We start from the raw sequence: 21,434 nt of genomic DNA on the forward strand, positions 1-21,434 counted from the left end.
ATCAACTTGGGACTTCCTAGAGAGCTCATTCTTCTGATCTTCTCCTTTTTGCAAAACCGCACTTTCTTCGTCGCTCAAGGAAATGAAAAATCCAATTCAAGACCTATAAGATCCAGCGTCCCACAAGGAAGTATTCTCGGTCCAGTACTGTATCTTTTCTACATATCAGATTTTCTTCACCCTGGTTTGGACAATTACTCTCTGTTAGCATGTTATGCCGACGATACGGCGATTGCAATTAAATCCATTCAAGCTAATCATGCAATAGACAAAATGCAAAATTACCTCTATGCCGTAGAAGACTGGTGCACAAATTGGGGAGTAAAAATCAATGCTAGCAAGTCACAACTTTTAATTCTTAGCAAAACTAAGAAAAAAATTGCTTTTAAAGACCTCTACCTTTTTCAGGAAGCTGTTCCTCTGGTCACAAAGGCCAAATACTTAGGAATTATTTTGAACCAAAGGCTCACATGGTCTAATCACATTAATAGTGTCAAGAGCAAAGCCATGGGCATAATATGCAGATTTCTCCCGGTCATTGGAAAATATTCAAATCTTAGCTTGCGTACCAAAAAACATATATATACCACTTGCATTCGACCGATACTTTGTTATGCTGCTCCTGCTTTGAACACAGTCACTCAAACTCAACTGCATCAATTACAAGTAGTGCAAAACAAATTTCTGCGCATTATTACTGATTCTCACTATCTTATCCGCAATAAACTTTTACACAGAGACTTAAAACTTGAGACGATTCCAGATTACATCAGAAGATCTAATGAAAAATTCTTCAACAAAGCTGTGCAATGTGACTTTGTTAATTACTCCCAAGTTTTTAATTATGAAATTCTCTTCGAAGATAGAAGCGTCAGACCACTTGCAGCTCACACCTTCATGGGAGGAGACAACTTTTTACTTAGATCCTCAATTGTTAGCTATTTACACTTCCAATGCATCTGATTTTGATTGAAGTTCTGTTGCTTCGTTGAATAATTGTATTTAAATTGTATTGTATAGTTGTTTTGTATTGTGTTGTATAGTTGTTTTGTATTGTGTTGTATAGTTGTTTTGTATTGTGTTGTATAGTTGTTTTGTATTGTGTTGTATAGTTGTTTTGTATTGTGTTGTATATAGCACTACTGATTGATGTTGTTTAATTATATGAATTTGTCATTGGAACTATTGCTGTAGTGTATCTTCTCGTATTGTTGTCATTGATTTCCATTGTCTTGGGTCCTCCTTGAAAGCTATGTTCGCTCGTCACCTTTTGCGAACTTGTCCGATTGGATTGTCTTGCTCCTTTTGGTACTTCTCTTCTTCCCCTTATCTCCGTTTTCTCATCTGAGATTTTCTCCACGTCCGGATTTATTTATGTCAAGTGCCCTTGGGCTTTAATTTTGGAACCGGCAACATTGCTCTTCGCAATAGCTCGGTCAATTATAGAGTCTAAGTCTAAGTCTAAGTCATACAGCTGCCGTTAGCAAGAGGAGAAAAAGGAGACATGAAAGAGTTTCGTCTTTAGGACCCGTTCAGAAGACCACAGTCTTCCTTCCCTTTACACCTAAGCCTCTGTGAACAATCACGTCTCCGAATTGGTAGATTTCTAATACTGTTTACACATTTTTAACGTTGTTTACTGTTGTTAATTTTGTAATCTGTACTTTCGCAACTGGTACCTGAACTTTCGTAATGATTCTTGAAAAATATGTGCTTTTTCATTATTATTATTATTATTTTATAAGTTGTTATTTAGTTCACTCTTGGTGCTTGTCGCTATGGTTAAAAGATGGTCATGGATTTTTAAACTGCTTCCCGATAAGATATAGAACTCAAACTTTGTACCTACACTGCTTGTGGATGTGGTGTCACTTTTTTGATTTTTAGAAGATTAGATTTTTTTTTTTTTTTAATTTAAAGTTGAAACGATTTTTTGCAAATATTACCAAGTAAACTAAGAATCTCAGAATATTATAGTTTGCACCATAACACACGGTGGAGGAAAAAAAATTAAATGAAATTTTTAGCGTAATTTTTAAAAAAAATATTTTGGGAGAATTTTTGAAAATCGTTAGATATGAAATTTTAAAAAAAAATTCATATCTAAAAATATATCGATTACAAACTTCCGACATTTTCACAGCTTTTCGCATTTACAAAAACAAACTTTTCGCATTTAAAAAAAATGATAAAGGAAATTAATTCGATGATTTTTTTTTTTACTTTTTTAAAAGATATGCACTGAAGCAGAATGGGAAATATTGGTTTTTCTTGGACATCAATACGAAACATCGGTTTCAAAGTAATAATCTCATTATACCACACTATTTTTATGACATTATTTATACTAAATAAGTTGTTATTGTTGCCAGTTTTTAGTTCAGCGTGAGATTGGAGATATTTCTGAGTTAACTTTCTCTTAAGATGCGTTTTGTATTCCGTTGTGTTTAACGTTCTTATTAGATTGAAGCATAACTACTGATTATACATAATAATATTCTAAACACTTGTACGAGTATTTCTGTGGAAAATTCCAGAACTTTGAAGTGTTTCTGTTGATAAAATAAATTTAATTAAGCTATCATCGGATCTGAGTGCAATGACAATCATTTATGAACTATTATCAATCTATTACAAGCCCGTACGCACGTAATAATATTATGATTAATTAATGTATTAAAATTGTTTTGAACGTGTTTTACAAAACAAAAACAGGTAAAAAAAACTTTTGCTTGCGTTTTATGATTTTTTGCAATTTTTCTGGCCGCATAAGGTTTTAAAAAAAAGGTTTGTAATTTATGTTTATATTTACCAATTGAATAAATAGCACTAGGTTTGATTTATATATATATATATGTGTGTGCAATGAAATTCAGTAATAAAATTTTAAAGATTTGAAATGATTAAATGTCTATTTAGACAGTTTGTATTCTTTAAACTGCAAGTGCTAACTGAGAAACCTTTTGCATTTTTTTCGATAAATCCTTTTACTTAAAGTCCTAAAACATATACAGGTATGGACTAAATTATTTATTATTTTTACTGCTTATTTAAAATTATATACGTTATAGAAACAAGGATGGGTTTTCCAAAATACTGAAAAGAAAAATTATTTGAAATCAAAAATGTGACTGAGATCGTATTTGTTTTAAAGATTTTAGATAAAAGTGTATTTTTATTTTTTCTCAGAAATTAACTCATTAATTGCAAAATCATTCCTTGAAGTTATTAAGAAAACTCTAATAAATACAATAAAAAACTGGGGGGGGGAGACATTGAAAATTGTAGGAGAAGAAAGATATTTTAATTGTAAAATTTTTCTTCAAAAATTTAAATTGAAGAAAATTACCAGAAAAAACTTTTTTTCAGCTTAAAATTATTTTGTCTCACAAAACCATTTAATAATATTCATAAAAAGTAGATGAAAATGCTTAATTTTTTTTTTTTTTTTAAATCATTCAAGAGCTACTGAGTCCCTTGACGCGTTGAAGCCGATATGCACTTGTCTTAACATTAGTTTTAATTTGAACGATATTTCTGGAATACCTAGCATCAGATAACCTTCTCTGTATTTGTCTATAATTTCCGTATCTTGTACAGTTCTATCTAATTTTTGGTGGATGCTATCACATCCACAGACATCTATCAGCGCGATTGTTTCGCTGGCAGTGCAGCCAGCAGTAACTAAAATTAAGTGAACCGCGCAGTATAGTCAACGCCACCTAGACTACAAAGCCGGAATACTGGTGTGAGAATGAAGCTATGAGTCATCACACTTAGGCTTAGCAGTGAACGAAGCTGCAGGTGTGAATTCGTCGATGTGTGTGGCATATCCGTTGCGCTTGCACGTGTTTTAAAATCGTCGTCAATTATTCTTATAATAGTATTATGTTTTAAGGCACTTATATTATTTCACTATGGTGTTTAAATGTTGTGTACCCCTATGTAAAGGAAACTATAATGGTGGACCTCGTGTCCGCGTATTTTCCTTCCCAAGAGATCCTGAATTGAAGAAGAAATGGATTTATTCAATAAAACGAGACAATTTCGAGCCAACTAAAAATTCTAAGGTAAGTTAATTTATATTTATTATTACTAATGTTAATATTTTTAATAGTACTTACTTACCTAAAGATAACGCTATTCTTTTGTAAAATTATATGCTGCTGTAATAACTACTTTTGTCACATTATTTGCTTAAATTTCTTATAGTACACGATTTTCTTGCATATTTTTAAAAACGTTAAGGTATTTCTAAAGGGGTATCGTACTATTGGTTGTATTACATGATGTATAAATCATAATATGTAGCCAAAGCACGATGTAAAATAACAAAATTTTTAACTTATCAGAGAAATTACGTATTTTATTTTTGTTTATGCAAACATTGCAACTTGTGTTATAATGTACTTCGATTCTCATTTTGGTGAAGTTCTTTTTTCTTCCGAAAGGAGAAATTGTGATGCATTATAAACTCATTTCTTGAATTCATAAATATTTTATCACCTTGTAACAGATTTAAATAATATTAAAATCTAGTAGTTTAAATAATTTAAATAGATGAACATTAAGGTATTTGTGAATGGCAATATTTGAAACCAGACTCGAGTGCCTCGTGCGACTCTCGCACGAAGAATGTAATTTATTTTTAAATGTTAGAATATGTTTTCTCTTCTTGTTTGTATGTCGCCATTTTTTTTAGTGTTAAATAAAAGTTATTGCTGTGTTCCATTATTGGAGTTGCTTCATATCGCCAAAGAAGTATTACAGTCTTAATTATTTTGGAGGCACCGACCGAGATCGAATAATCGTGCGTATTTTTATTTTATTAGTTCATCACTGAACATAATATTAGTGATACCAGATTATTACTTCCTGTTAATATTAAATTGCTTTATTTTATTAGTTCATCACTGAACGTAATATTAGTGATACCAGATTATTACTTCCTGTTGATATTGAATTGCCTTATTTTATTAGTTCATCACTGAACATAACTTCCTGTTGATATTGAATTGTCTTATTTTATTAGTTCATCACTGAACATAATATTAGTGATACCAGGTTATTACTTCCTGTTGATATTGAATTGCCTTATTTTATTAGTTCATCACTGAACGTAATATTAGTGATATCAGGTTATTACTTCCTGTTAACACTGAACTGCCTTATTTTATTAGTTTATCACTTGAACGTAAACTTAGTGATACCATTTTAATGCCATTTCTACTAGAGCTCAAAGGAAAAGTAAAATAGCTGAAGAGCAGATCTTGGAACCGATGAAGGAAGAAAATAAAGCATCCAGAGATGTATTTGAAGAAGAAGTTAAATCACCAGACTTAAACGAGGAAGATGTTCACGAAAATTTGAAAAACGATAAAGAAATTAATATTGAGAATCATTTTGCAATGCAGCGTTATTATCATCTTTCGGCTTTTGATTTAATATCAAAGCCGCTACTAATAGACGAAAAAAACAATTGTCGAAAGCAAATGACAAATGAATATTATCCGAAAGGCACAGAGGAACTGAGGAAAGGCTTTGCTGTGAATTATAGCCGAGGAACTGGTCCACCATGGAAGAGATCTGGGCACCGTCAAGAAAAAAAAGGAAGACTAATTTGAACACTGTCCATTTCCTATTTAAATGTGGTGTAAAAATATTTGTTTAAAATTTAAAATTTTCGGCCTGAAAATTTGGAAACTTATGAGAGAAGTTATCTTTTCTCTTTAAGCAATTGAGCAAGCCGAGCGTATAAACTTTCGAAATTTACAGAACTTTACCCTTCGGTAAAAGTCTCTCCGTTGGGGAAGAAGTTGTAACAGATTTAAATAATATTAAAATCTAGTAGTTTAAATAGATGAACATTAAGGTATTTGTGAATGGCAATATTTGAAACCAGACTCGAGTGCCTCGTGCGACTCTCGCGCGAAGAATGTAATTTATTTTTAAATGTTAGAATATGTTTTCTCTTCTTGTTTGTATGTCGCCATTTTTTTTAGTGTTAAATAAAAGTTATTGCTGTGTTCCATCATTGGAGTTGCTTCATTTCGCCAAAGAAGCATCACAACCTTAATTCTTTGCTAAAATATTTGTCTTTGGGCAAAAACTGATTCTCTGGGTTTAAAACTGTAATTGTATCTGGTTGTTTTGTGCATAACAGTTTACATTCATATATTGAATTAGTATTAACATCTAAATTAAAAGAAAATTATTCTGTAAGTTCAGTTTTATAAGTTTTAAAATACAATTATGAATTGGTTTTAAACCGATTTCAATCTTGTAAATTGTATGTTTATGTATAACAGATTCTTAAGTGAAAATTACTTTTTTACAGGTGTGTGAACTTCATTTTAGCCCTTGTGATATTGAAAAGGAGACGTATATGCATCTTGAAGAAACTGGTGAAACATTATCAGCTCCATTAAAAATTCCAAGACTAAGGAAAGATGCAGTTCCAACAAAACTTCCTGGTGCCCCATCATATTTATCCACTGATGTATCCATAAGAGAAAGTGTTAAAGAACGACAAACAATCCGTGAAAACCGACAACTACAAATGGCTATCTCCAAAAGCATTATGTCAAAAAAATCTGAGGATTCAAAATCAGTGTTTACAACATTCAGTGAATTACAGAACTGTTTAAATTACAACAATTTTACTCAAAAATTTACTGTTGTCATGAAATGAAATACAATTGTTATTGGAATTTTTGAAATAAGTCCTTCTCCAGTATTTAAATACTGTATTTCTATCAATAATAGTATGCAGTTATCAGCGTTTCACCAATCTGCAGAACTAAAAGTGTTAAATGATAGTAAGTTACCCATGCATGTTAAAAGTATTCATGAAATTGATAATATTTTAAATGCACTTGAACTTCTAGAAGCAGGAGCTCCAAAAAGTATTGTAAATATAATTAATTTTATTAATATATTTATAGATAAACTGGATGCCATTGTTTCAGATGATAATTTTAACATTTTTAAAAGAGCAACTGAATTTGCTGTGCCTTCCAAAACAACGTTTAAGATATTCCCCCCATTTCTTAATTTTTGCCTGTATTTTAAATTCGATTTCACCCCACGCCTATAAATTTATGCGAAATTCTGGAAATCTCATCATGCCTCACACTGTTACTCTACGAAACATATGTTCTAATCTAAATGTCAGTGTCTCTGAAGAGCAGCAGCACTCTAATTTCTTAAGGTATATTAAACAAAAATTTAAAACTTTAAAAGAATGTGAGCACAATGTAATATTAATGATGGATGAAATTCATCTAAAACCTTTTTTATGATTTTAAAGGTGGTAATATTGTTGGTTCTGCATATGACAGTGCATTTGCTGCTTCTTCAGCATATACATTTATGATTAGAAGCTTATTATCATCTTACAAAGATGTTGCTCACATCTTGCCAATAAAATCATTTAGTGCAGAAAAATTGTTTGAAATTTTAAGAGATGTAATTGTAGGTCTTGAAAAGATAGGTCTTAAGGTAGTTTGTGTGGTTAGTGATAATAATAGCATTAACAGGAAAGCCATGTCCTTCTTTAGTGAGAAGCATGAAATTAAAATTATGTACCAAAATCCATATGAACCACACAGACCCCTTTTTTTTGTCATTGATCCTGTTCATTTGTTAAAATGTATTCGTAACAATTGGATTGGCCAAAAAAATGATGGCTTGTTTATGTATTTTCCTAAATTTAACGCTGTTGGCAGTGAAGAATTTAATGCAGCCTCATTTAATACTATAAGAAAACTACATGATCTTGAATTTGATAGTTTAATTAAATATGGGTATGGTTTAACTCTTAAAGCTTTATAGCCTTTGTCGTGCCACTATCGAACTCCATGAGAGGTAAGTTTCTCTGTTACGGAATGGCAACGAGAGAGATTGTTGTTCAAAAGATGGATGATCGAACTGCGTTGTAACGATCATTTTTGAGGATGTTGCGTACTGTAAAATGAACTTATTACACTGTGCTAAATAGTATTAAAATGCTATATATTAAAAGATCTTTCATCTGATCTAAATTTTAACAAACCGCTCATTATTTTCTCTTAAACTCACAATGTTCACGACATTTCTGGCGCCCCCGGGTGGGCGTGTTTGTTGGAAACATGTTGGATGAAAGAATAGATAGGGTAAGTTGATTACCTTATACTTCCGTTTTGAAGTTATTGATTATTGTTTTACTGAAGTTTAAAATACTTTTCTTTCCTAATTTTTATCTGAATATTTTAAACTTTTATGACAAAATGGAAGTGATGAAAAGAAACAAAACTGCGCAACGTTCAGCTTTTACTAAAGCATATAAAAGACTAGATGATCTTTTAAATGATGATAATGTTGATTATGAAGAAGCAGAAATGTGCTTTTATTTGTTCAAGAAAAAAGCAGAAACATTAGAATTGACGCACGGTGCTTATTTAGATACTACTGATGATAAATAACATATATACTGATGATAAAGAATGAATGAATTTATAACTGATGATAAAGAATTCGAAACAGAATTTGAAATAACAGAGGACTATCGAGAGAAGGCTGTTAGGATACAGTTAAAATCGGAACGATTTCTCGATAATATTAAGAGTAAATTAAACGAAATCCAAAATACATCGTCAGAGAGTAGTCAGAAATTAGTTACTGATGAAAATACATGTAAAACTTTGTGCCAACGCCTACCGAAAGTAGAACTTTATAAGTTCGCAGGTGATTTAAAAAATTGGCTTACGTTTTGGAATCAGTTTAAAAACATATATAAAAATAATAACTTAACGAATGCAGACAAATTCCATTATTTGATACAGTCAACAAAAATTAAATCAGAAGCTAGAGATATTGTAGAATCGTTTCCGGTGACGAACGAAAATTATCCTTTGGCTATAGAAAGCCTTACTGAGAGATATGGGCGCAAAGAACTTTTAATTGATTTTTATGTTCGAGAGTTAATAAAACTTGTTTTGGATAACGCAGCGAAAAGGAAGCAGGATTCTTTGAGTAGTTTGTATAACAAACTTTCAACACAACTTAGAGCCCTGAGCAGTCTTGGTGTAACGACTGATCAGTGTGGAACAATTTTATATCCTCTTGTGGAAAGTGATATTCCTATTCACGTATTGCGATCGTTTGAAAGACAACGAAAAATTACTGAATCTGAACGAAACATTTCGAGTCTTGATGCAATAATTGAATTTCTGAAAAGCGAAGTTCAGTCAGAAGAAAAAATAAAATTAAGCAGAGCGGATATTTTTTCTAAGTCTGATCGTAAGCACTTGGCAACTAGCCAAAATATTCCTTCCGCGTCGGATTTGATGAATCATGAAGCAATACCTTCTTGTTCGTTTTGTTTAAAAGATCATGAAACGCGTAATTGTAAAAAGGCGTTTTATATTCCGTTAGATGAAAAAATGTCTGCGGTAAAAAAGAAAGGTTTATGCAGAATATGCTTGGTTAAAGGTCACCTCAGTAACCAGTGTCGATCAAGTGTTAAGTGTCAGATTTGTTCAAAAAGGCATTTGAAATTTTTTTTGTCCTAGTCTTGAATGTAATAAGTCTAGTGAAATGCATAATCAGGAAAATGATGAGAAAAAAGAGAAAACAATCGATTCTTTGCATTCGCGTGCTACGAATGAAGTTTTCCTTCAGACCCTAGTTGTGAACATAGAGGGTAAGAATAAAAGGCGTAAAGTTAGATTAATGATTGATACGGGTAGCTCAAAAAGTTATGTTTTAAAGTCTACTGCAGAAGAAATGGGTTTTGACTTGCAATGGGAGGAAGAATTTAGTCACTCTTTATTTGGTGGAAAGAAAACTGAAATTTATAAACATCAATGTTACAAGATTTATTTGAGTAGCCTTGATGGTAAATATTCGTGTAAATTAGATGCTGTAGACCATGATGTTATTTGTTATGATATTTCAAGCATAAGATACGCTTCTTGGATTCGCGAATTAGGAAATAAGGGAATACGCTTAACCGATACCCAAGGGAATCCAGGCCCTATTGAAGTACTGTTAGGGGCAGACGTTGCAGGGAAGTTATTTACTGGCAAACGAGAAGAACTAAGAACAGGTTTAGTGGCTATAGAAACAAAATTGGGTTGGACTTTGATGGGTAAAGTACCTCAATCCGAACATCAGCACAATGTAAATATGACTATAGTTTCTATGTTATCTCAAGAAGACCTGCCTATTTCATCGTTGTGGGACTTAGAATTATTGGGTATCCGAGATCCTGTTGAACAAGAAACTAAAGAAGAGTCAAGAAGAGCTATTATGGTTCATTTCCAAGAAACAGTTCGTCAATTAGAAAACGGTAGATACGAGGTTGATATGCCTTGGAAGATTGAGCATGCAGTCTTACCTGACAATTATGACCTATCTTTGAAAAGACTCGAATCTACTACGAAGAAGTTGGAAAAAATCGGATATCGTGAAAGGTATCATGAAGTCTTTCATGAATGGCTGCAGGAAGGAGTGATTGAAGAAGTTCCCCAAAAGGAGTTGTCTTTACCCGTTGTTCATTACCTCCCACATCGTCCAGTCATTAAGGAAACGTCCTCACTATCTTCCATGAAAATTAGACCCGTTTTTGATGCTTCGGCAAAGCTTTCTAATCAGCCATCTCTAAATGATTGCTTAGAGACTGGAATTAATTTGATTGAAACTATTCCGTCTATTCTAGCAAGATTTCGCTTACATGAAATTGGTGTGATTTCAGACATCAGAAGAGCTTTTTTACAGATATCTCTAAATGAAAGAGATCGAGATTTTTTACGATTTCTTTGGTATGGTGATGATGGTAGAGTGAAGACATTTCGTCACACCCGTGTGGTATTTGGCATTACTTGTAGTCCATTTTTGCTGATGGCGGTTATTGACCATCATTTATCCAAAGAAACGTGGAAAGAAAAATATTCTGAAGAATTTCTTAAAAAATTACAAGATAGTTTTTATGTCGATAATTGCGTAACTAGTGTACAAAATAATGACGAACTAGAAATATTCATCGAATCTGCAACTAATGTAATGAAAGAAGGAATGTTTGATCTCAGAGGATGGGAAAGTTCTGGCATTCCTGTATTTTCAGAAAGTAAAACATCACCGGTATTAGGACTGGTTTGGGACAAAGATTTAGATACCTTGGAAATAGACACCGAATTTTTGAAATTTGATGAAAGAGAAAAAGTAACTAAAAGGAAAATGCTTTCACTAGTTAGTCGAGTATTTGATCCCATAGGTTTCCTTGCACCTGTTATGATTCAGCCTAAGATTTTGCTGCAGGTCGCTTGGAAGAGCAAAGAATCATGGGATGGTGAAGTGAATGATGAAATAAAGAAGAATTTTTAAAATGGGGAAAACAACTGAAATACCTCAAAAATATAAAAATTCCAAGATGGTTAGGTGTGATGAACGAATCCAATTTAAGTATCCATACTTTTGTCGATGCCAGCAAGACAGCTTATGCAGCATGCATTTTCTTAAGAAGTGAATCCAGTATGGGTTCAGTGACTGTTCAATTACTTCAAGCCAAATCACGAATAACTCCAACGAAGACTATTACTATACCACGACTTGAACTAATGGCTGCTACCATAGGTGCTAGGCTGTTTAGTTCTGTGAAGCAAGCTCTAAAACTTCCCAACATCAAGACTTACTTTTGGACAGATTCTTCCACAGTTCTTGTGTGGATAACTCGTCGAGAACAGTGGTCGGTATTCGTTACAAACAGAATAAGTGAAATTAGAAAATTGACAATTTCGGAAGATTGGTTCCATATTTCAACTGACCAGAATCCAGCAGACATTTTGTCAAGAGGTTGTGGACCTAGGCAACTTCAGAAACGCAAGTGGTGGCAAGGGCCAGCCTGGTTGAAGAATCCGAAGGAGCAGTGGCCAAAGTCAGCTGTAAATATTAACGAAAAAGAAGTAGAGATAGAGAAACGAAAGTCAGTCATCTCTGCTAGTAACACAGAGCTAGAGTCAATTCCATTACAGTTAGCCAGAAGATTCTCTAGATTTTCAAAGATGATTAGGGTTATGGCTTGGATACTGCGTTTTCAACCAAAGGCCAAGGACTTCAAAATGTAAGGAACTTCAAAATGAAGAATTGTTAAATGCACAAAGGACTATTTTCCGTGTAATACAAAAGGAATGTTACTCCAATGAAGAAACACGAAAAAATTTGAAAGGTCTTCTAATATTTGAAGATGAAGAAGGAATTTTACGACTGAAGTCCAGATTGATAAATGAGGAAGAATCGAAAGATTTTATTTCTCCAATAATTCTACCATCGAAACACCTGGCAGTGAGAAGATTTATAGCCCAAGAACATATTGCTAACAAGCATGCTGGGACATTAACTCTACTGACTATTTTACGGGAAAGATTTTGGATAGTGAAAGGGAAAAGAACTGTCCGGAGTGTTATCAAAGAATGCTTAACATGTAAAAGGCAAAAGGTAAAACATCTTGAGGTACCTTTTCCGCCTCTTCCAAAAGACCGAACAGAAGTAGCAGCAGTTTTTCAAGTATCAGGTGTAGATATAGCTGGACCTCTGTTGACCAAATCTAAACAAAAGGTGTGGATAGTACTTTTTACTTGCGCTGTATTTAGAGCTGTCCATCTTGAGCTAATACCTTCACTGAGTACCAATGACTTCATCCAAGCTATGCGTAGGTTTATAGCCAGAAGAGGACGAATTTCTGTGATGTATTCAGACAATGGTACTAATTTTACAGGACTAAATAATGCTCTGAAACAATTAGATTGGACTACAATTGAAAGTGAATTTAGAGTCAACGAAATTCGTTGGAAGTTTAACCCACCCTCCTCTCCATGGTGGGGAGGCTTCTGGGAACGCTTGATTGGGATTTTGAAAGATCTTTTGAGAAAAAATCTTGGACGCTCCTGTTTGTCTTACGAGGAATTGCAGACTCTCGTCTGTGAATGCGAATCTGTCATGAACAGCAGACCGTTAACTTACATATCCGAGGAACAAGATCTGAAGACCTTGACCCCCTCAATGTTTCTTCAGGACATTCCATTAAATGATGTTCCTGATTTGGATCAAATTGAAAAGACTAATATTGTTTTGAGATGGAGACATATTCAAAAGGTTCGTGAAAATCTAAAACGAAGGTTTAAAAGGGAGTATCTGGGTTTCCTTCGTTCTTCAGTTAACAAAAGAGAAGATAAAATAAATGTAGGTGACATAGTGTTAATTGGTACAGATGATAAAAAAAAAGCTCCATTGGCTGCTAGGGAGAGTACTGGAACTCTTTCCAGGAAAAGATGGAATCATCAGACTTGTGAAACTGCGAACTGAAAAGGGAAACATATTAAGACCAATCCAACGACTGTATCCTTTGGAATTGACCCCAAATTACGAGCAAGTCGTATCGGAACCTCAGAAGGTTCCGGAAGTGGTAGCTGAAAATCCTGAGCTTAATACTGACTCTAATGAAACTGTTCGCGTGTCTCGCTCAAGACGAAAAATAAAACCAGTTAAAAGACTGGATTTATAAATTTCTAAACAAACTTTTGAACTTTCTGTGTTTGAACTCTAAAATATTGATTTCAATTTGCATTCTAATATTTTGAAATATTTCTATTATTATTATGTACGTTATTGTTATTTCAAAATTGTATGTATGTATTATCATTATATTACTGTTTTGAGTTTGTATCCCCAAACTCAAGGTGGGGAGAATGTCGCGCCACTATCGAACTCCATGAGAGGTAAGTTTCTCTGTTACGGAATGGCAACGAGAGAGATTGTTGTTCAAAAGATGGATGATCGAACTGCGTTGTAACGATCATTTTTGAGGATGTTGCGTACTGTAAAATGAACTTATTACACTGTGCTAAATAGTATTAAAATGCTATATATTAAAAGATCTTTCATCTGATCTAAATTTTAACAAACCGCTCATTATTTTCTCTTAAACTCACAATGTTCACGACAGCCTTCAAATCTTGAAAGGCAGAATGTTAAATTAGTTTTACAAGTGTTTAATAACTGGGTAATTACAGCCTTAACAGAACTAGGTAATAAACACAATTTGGATACTAATTCAGAAGTCAAACAACAAAAATCAGCGTTAATTTACAAAATTTTCACAGGACTAGTTTCGATGGTTTTACCGAACCATCATCTTCAGCTGCAAAACCGCAAAATTTGCGGACCGGATTTTGCGGTTTTGCAGCTGAAGATGATGGTTCGGTAAAACCATCGAAACTAGTCCTGTGAAAATTTTGTAAATTAACGCTGATTTTTGTTGTTTGACTTCTGAATTAGTATTTATTCGGCGTGTTATTGTGTCTTAACAATTTGGATAGTTATGAATCAACAGCTAATTATATAGATATAATTTATAAATGGTGGTGTTTAGTAAATACCAAAACACCTCTTAAAGGCAAACGACTGAAATGTTCTTTTCAAGAACCACTGATATTTTCAAATGTAGACTCAAATGTTAAGTATTTAAATAACTTTGTAAACTGGTTAGACAAATGGAAAGATGCAAAATGCACTACTGGTTGCTTGTCAAAAGAAACTCTTGATGCTCTGAGAAACACAACATATGCACTTATTGAATTGGGCAAGTATTGCATTAAAGAGCTAGGCATGAATTATTTTTTACCTGGTAAAATACAAACAGATTTGTTAGAAGATCGTTTTGGCAAGTATCGCCAACTTTCTGGTTCGCAATACTGTATTTCCATTAGACAGGTTTATGAATCTGAGTCAAAATTACGAATGCAAAGCTTATTACCTTTAAAGCTTAATTCAAGTACTTTTGGAAATATTGCTATTGAAATAAATGAAAGGAATGATTGTGAGGAGGAAAACATTGATTTATCCCTTGTGGAAACTTTTTCTTTTGTAGTATCTGAAAACGAAATGATAGAAGCTCAGCCATATGTTCCCATATTAACTTATATAGCTGGATATTGCCTTTATTCTACCTTTAAAAAATATCCATGTGAATTTTGTAAAATGACTTGTGTTATTGATAGGGAACTCAATATCCCTTCCGAATTTAATTTAATCAGAAAATTGGATAGGGGTGGCCTTTTGTATCCTATGCCTCATGTTTTAAATATTGTTTTATATAATTTTATTGTAGTACAAAAACTTGTATCTCAAGAGTTTGAAAGTAAGTTTTTAAAACACCCTGCTCAAAGAAATTTAGCCGTAAATTTAACTCTGAATGTCAAATGAGGATTTGGATATTGAACCATGTGTAAAAAGGCCATTCCTTTGATCCCATAGCTGAAAATATAATCAAATCCTCTACAAACACGATGTTAAACAACTATTGTAAACAAAAAAAAAAAAAAAAAAAAAAAAGATTTACAAAAAACCTGCTTGTAAAAAAAGAAAATTATCAACTTTGATAAAGTAAATAAAGTAATTTACAGTTATTCTTAAAAAGTATCTAATATGTTTTAATAATAATGTCTAAAAATGCAACACAAGTATATAAAAGTTTAGTAGTAACTTCCTGAGCTTTAAAGACATGTCTGCAATTTTCTAATAGCTTCAAAACAGATTTTTTTTCCATTCTAAATTTTTTAAGTCATAACTTATATAATCCACTTTCAACCATTAGTCTGTTTTATGAACAGAGACATTGCTACTACTTAATTCTGATTAAATGAATATTTTTTATAATCACAGAAGCAGTTCAAATCTCTAAATGCTATATATGCTATTCATTCGACTCGTCATGACAATATATGTTGTATTATAATTTATTTTTAATTATAATTAGCTCTTTATAGATATATTTTACTCCAGCTCTTGTAAATGAATCCAAAAACTTTATTTCTTGTATTTTTTTTAAATTTCAAAACGAGCTATTTTTATCATTATAATTTATGTTTTGAATTGCAATTTAATGTTTTTCAGTTTTTGTACTTCCTATGAGATCACTGTAGAAAATGTGTGTAAAATCCCACAAATCGAATAATTTTGAATTAATTCCACATTTTTAATCTTGCTTATTAAATCAGATCCTTTGCTTAAAACTAATTGTATGATGCATTATTTTTTTCAAACTGTATTCATCCTTCTATTAGTTTTGTGATTCTGAGTAGTAGCTTATATTTCTGTTTTTGTGAATAATAATAATAAAAAAAATTAGTTGCTGTTTCAGTGAAATGGATTTTTTCTTTAAAAATGCTTTTAAATTAGATTGTGTTATCAAAATAAAAGTTCTAAGTCTGACATTATTTAAAATATTTTAAATAAGGTGAAGGTATAGTTAATGTATGAGCAAAAATATATAATATAATTTTCATAATAATTATAACACCTTTCAGAAAAAAATAGTTTAACATTTGCTGTGCCTAAAATGTAACTTTAACTGATTAGTATTTATTTTAAAGAAAATTCGATTTAAATTTAAAAATCAAGATGCAAGTGCTTTAAAGGAGGAAAGTAATTATAAATATATTAAAATGAAACGTCAACGGTAAAAAAGTAGATTGTAAGTTCTTTCCGAAACTACATGGTCGTTGCGCTACCGTAATTTCGATAGCCTAACTGGGATGACTCATAAGTGGAGCTTTCTGGCTTTGTAGTCTAGGTGGCGTTGGTATAGTACGGGACATCTCACCATTTGCCCTGCTCCCGAGAGGTAATGGGACAAAGAAACAAGCGTCTACCCCCTCAGACGCTAGTTTCCTCCCGTTTCTCCCTGAACATCTGCGCAGATTACTGCGCATGTCGTCATTTCCCTGAAGGCGCCTCGTATTTACTGTTATTTACTCTTACTCTTTGCACTGCTGTGGTAACGTGTGATTGCTGATACATTTCTCTTTTTTTATTTTGCTTCGATTATTATATCTTCTGCATAAAATCAAGAAAAACTGCCCATTTCAGAGCCAAGTACTTCTGTTTCCTCAGAAGGTATTTTTGATTCTGAATCGAATCAAAATCAGGAAGGAGTAATCGTGTGTGATAATTCCGATTCTGGTATGTGTGATAATTCTGATTGTGCTGTGAGTGATATGGTTCATTGTGCAATTGATTTTAGTATAGCTGAGAGTGATTTTGTTTGCCGTGATTGTTTAAAACTTTCAACTATAGATGCAATTTGAAACGCCATGCATATAAATTTGTTTTATAAATTTATAAATTTCTTTGAAACGCCATGCATATAAATTCATATCTGATTGTGTTGTGAGTGATATGGTTCATTGTGCAAATGATTTTAGTATAGCTGAGAGTGATTTTGTTTGCCGTGATTGTTTAAAACTTTCAACTATAGATACAATTTAAAACGCCATGCATATAAATTTCTTTTCAATAACACTGCATTAATTGAGTCTCTGAAAACTAAGTTCTAATAGTATGGTTGATTGTGCAAATAATTTCAATATGGCTGAGAGTAATTTTGTATGTTCTGATTGCTTAAAAACGTACCAAAAATGCAGTTTGAAACGCCATACCAACACATTACACTCCAACAATAATACATTAATGATTCTTTAAAAAGTGGTCGATCACCAAGCTACAAATATAAGGACTGCCATCTGAAATTTAGTGACCTAAAAATTGGAAATATCATCAAAATAAAATTCATACTTCTAACAGGTAATTATGTGTGTCCTGTATGTTATGCTAATTTTGAAAAGCGAGAAATAATATTTCATTTCAATAATGTTCATGATGTTGATTTGAATTATACTGAGCTAGAATTTAATTCATTTAATGATTTTTTGGCATGGAAGGCAGAAATTGAAAATAATACGAAGTCAAAATTTTTTATGGAGTAAGCATATTTAATATACATGGTGTAATGCCACTGTTCAGAAAATTTTATATCAAAAAGTAAAGGTTTGCGTCACTTAAAAATCCTTGGTAGCAATAAAATAAATACGTATTGCGCAGCTGCATTAAAAGTAACAGAACATACAAATGGCAAATGTGTAGTGTCATATCAGGAAATACATACTGGGCATCGGAATGATTTAGGTCACTTATTTTTAACACCAGATGAAATAAAAAATATTGGAAAAAAAAATCACAGACCCTCTCACTGGAACACAGAAAGAATGAACTAAATCAAACATGTTTAGAATTAGTAGATTCATTAAAATCTGACAGACAATGTGATGTGTTAGGCAGGATTCTAAAATCAGCGCCACTACAACTAGAAGCTGCTGATATGTTAAATAAACATTAATAAATGCATTTCAAGAAATACATTTTCCAACTGCTAATAAAGATATTCCACCTAATAAAAATATAATACCCAAAAGATTCTCAAATACAAAACGAAAAGGAAACTGACAAAAACTTCTACAATAACTTCACAGAATGAAGACAATAATATAATTCTAAAAATTATTTTGGATCACAAAAATTTTACACATAATTCCACTGAAGAAACTTAACACATCTAGTGAAAAATATATATTTTAACAATAGTCATTAGTACCTATTCACAATTCCTTTTGTCCATTTTTATCATCTAAAACATCTTCTTTCAACTGCCTGTAAGTGTTTTATATGTGTCAGATGATATTTTTTTCTTATTTATATAATACTATCTCTCTCTCAATCTTCAGAACTAGAAGAAATAGAAGGTCAGAACAGGGTTTTGAACCTTTATCTCAGGTCCTCGCGATAGACTGATGTATTCTGTGATTAATGAGTAAGTCTATTTTTGTTCATCCTCCTTGCATTACTGTCTTCCTTCTCCCCCCCCAAGTCCAACAATACCAAATATTGTCCATACAATCAACTATTTATTGACTTTTATACTGTTCAGTCAATAGATTATTACCAAACATTTTAATGTAGATAAATGTATTTTGGTGAAACTGAGTCAATCCCAAATTTGAACAGTAAGCAATATTTTCTACTATTTAATACTTTCTATTTAATATTTGTCAAGTTTTTTATTTTCTAATTATTCAACCCCATGTGCATTCACATGTTGTGCACTGGCCATTTTATTATGTGTAGAATTGTTTAAAACTAACTGAACATTGTAACAATCTCATCACAGTTTTGTGAATTGCCACATGCTGCTACATTTTTATTTTGGGGTTTTAATTATTAATAACATTAAATAATAGAAACCTTAAGTTTTTTTTATACTAACTAGCTTTACATATCTGGTGTGCACCTTTAATAAGGCTTACTTGTACATTATGTAAACTTGTATTTTATGCCAATCAGTCCCCCTTCCCACACAGGTTGATGTCAGCATTTATTCGTATTCCTTACATTTTACAGCAATGATTCATAAGTTTGTCTAATGGATTTCTGAGGTAGGAAGGAATATGTGAAGAACACGTTCCCCCCCTCTTCGGCGCCGAATTTTGAAAACGTTTGAAATTGGTTTTTAGGTATTCATATTCCATACATTTTAAAGCAAGAATTTTATGTACATCCGTTTCTTCCTTATATGAAAAAACATAAAAACACGTTTTGCCCGCCGAATCTTAAAAAATCGCTGCTTAAATGACATCTTCGGTACAAAAGGAATAAGCTCCTAAGTTTTGATACCTGTATCTCTAATAGCTTTGGGCGATGATCTGTAGGTGAATAAATGAATAAATCAGGAATTCTTCCTTTATGTATAGATTTATAATAAAACATCTGAACAAATAAATATGTATGCCATTTAAAAAGAAAACTATTTCAGAAGAACTAATAAAATAAATTAATTTACATTCAGTAATGCGCACCAAGTTCGTAACGTTTTAAACGCGTGGCGTTTTAAAAAAATCGGCTTTGATCACGCCTAGCTCCTTAGAGTAAACACGCTGCGCGTGAATCTGCGCAAATGATCAGGGAGGAAACTAGCATCTGAGGGGCTAGACGCTTCTGACAAAGAATGTCTATGTAAAGCAGGAAAGGTTCCATAGACGTAATGTAAACCGGTTTGCCTTCTGCGCCGCTATGAAGTAGAGGGAACATTCGCCAAGAGATTTGGCGACGGAACCTGTTGGCGAGAATTTCCCCCTCTGTACCAACGACTTCATATAACAGGTAGACGGCTCACCCACAGAGAATTCGTCTGCTAGGATGTCTCCAACATATACCACGTGACTTAAGCTCTTGGCGCTCTTGGGGAGTGATAGCTTAGGCTGTTTATCGCCAGTTTTGCGCGCTTCTGATATGGTTAGTAGTGCTTTTTATTTCCCTTTGCTGGCAGTCGGCAGACAACGGCCTCGAATTAGGTTATTCGATTTTTTACAATAATTTTTAGGTATAACTTAACCCCTTTTTTCCTGAATATTTTATCTATATTTTTAATAATCGCTTTAAATTATTTGCGCCATTATTAAAGATGTTTAGGTTAAATAATTTTAGGAAGAAAATCTAAAATAAATAATAAAAAATTGAGAGGAAACTTTAATTTTGAATAATGTTTAAAAATTAATTGAACTACTGTTATAATATTTGAGAAGGTAAAAAATTCTCGTTTATTTTTAATGCATTGCATCCTAAAGAGAAAAGAAAATCACATTGTATGTATTTATGCTATTCATGAAATATATACTTACAGACTGTTAACTTTCAGCTGGAACTATAAACTATTACTATCCAAAGTTATAATATAGTTTATGATACAAAAAGATAAATTATACTGAAATCTTATTACAGAAAAATATTTTACTTTCTTATATTTAAGTAAACATAATTTTACTTAATTTAAAGTCAGAAATAGTTTTCGGAACAATTTCATTTACCTTTGACCTTTCAGTGTTACCAATAGTACTTGCATTTTGGAAATTTACGATAGTAAATAAAATGTTTAGTTTTAAAAAAATCTTTCACTGATTGTAAATGCCCATTTTTTTTTTTTTTTTTTTTTTTCAGTTACTTGCATATTGAAGTGCTTATAAACTTAGCAATATCTAGAAAATAATTTCATGCAAACTTGGAAGCTACTGCCTTAACTGTATGCTGCTATACATTAAATTTAGTAAGATTTCATATTTTGCACATCAGCTGTAAAATGTACATTTCCAAAATAAAATTTTATTACAGAATTATAAATTCAAACATGAGAATACATATTATATTTTATTCCTCTATCCCAATTAAATAAACAGATTACGAAAATGTGCATTTAAATATAGTATTTACTATAAATATATCGGGAACAAATACCAAAAATCACCTACTCAAACTGGTAGTCAAGTATATTCCAAATTTCCTATTTTTGATACGTGAATAAGTAATGAGCTTTTTAAAACAAAAACACACAATTTGGCTGAAATATAGAAACTACACATTATTATATACTACATGAAGAACTTTATGAAATACAATACCCTATATAAGGCTCTGATATGAGAAATTTGACCTTTTTTTTTTTTTTTTTTGAGATAATATAAATTTTTTAAAAAAAAGTTAGCTTGTAAAACCATGGAAATCTTTATAGATAT

At 32.1% G+C, this 21,434-nt stretch overlaps 1 protein-coding gene across 1 annotated transcript; it reads left to right on the forward strand.

The window, feature by feature from the left end:
- The first annotated feature begins 3,917 nt into the window (after positions 1 to 3,917).
- Positions 3,918 to 16,101, forward strand: LOC146999216 (uncharacterized). The gene is given in 8 exon segments (XM_085813750.1): positions 3,918 to 4,070; positions 6,338 to 6,499; positions 6,945 to 7,292; positions 7,294 to 7,832; positions 9,939 to 10,454; positions 11,411 to 12,050; positions 13,982 to 14,063; positions 14,342 to 16,101. Coding segments are annotated over 8 exon segments (3,339 nt in total). The 3' UTR covers positions 15,241 to 16,101.
- The last annotated feature ends 5,333 nt before the right edge of the window (positions 16,102 to 21,434 follow it).

This window comes from Stegodyphus dumicola, chromosome 1 (genome assembly GCF_044657685.1).
Source record: "Stegodyphus dumicola isolate Sdum_Otavi_A_Nest chromosome 1, ASM4465768v1".
Lineage (NCBI taxonomy): Eukaryota > Metazoa > Arthropoda > Arachnida > Araneae > Eresidae > Stegodyphus > Stegodyphus dumicola.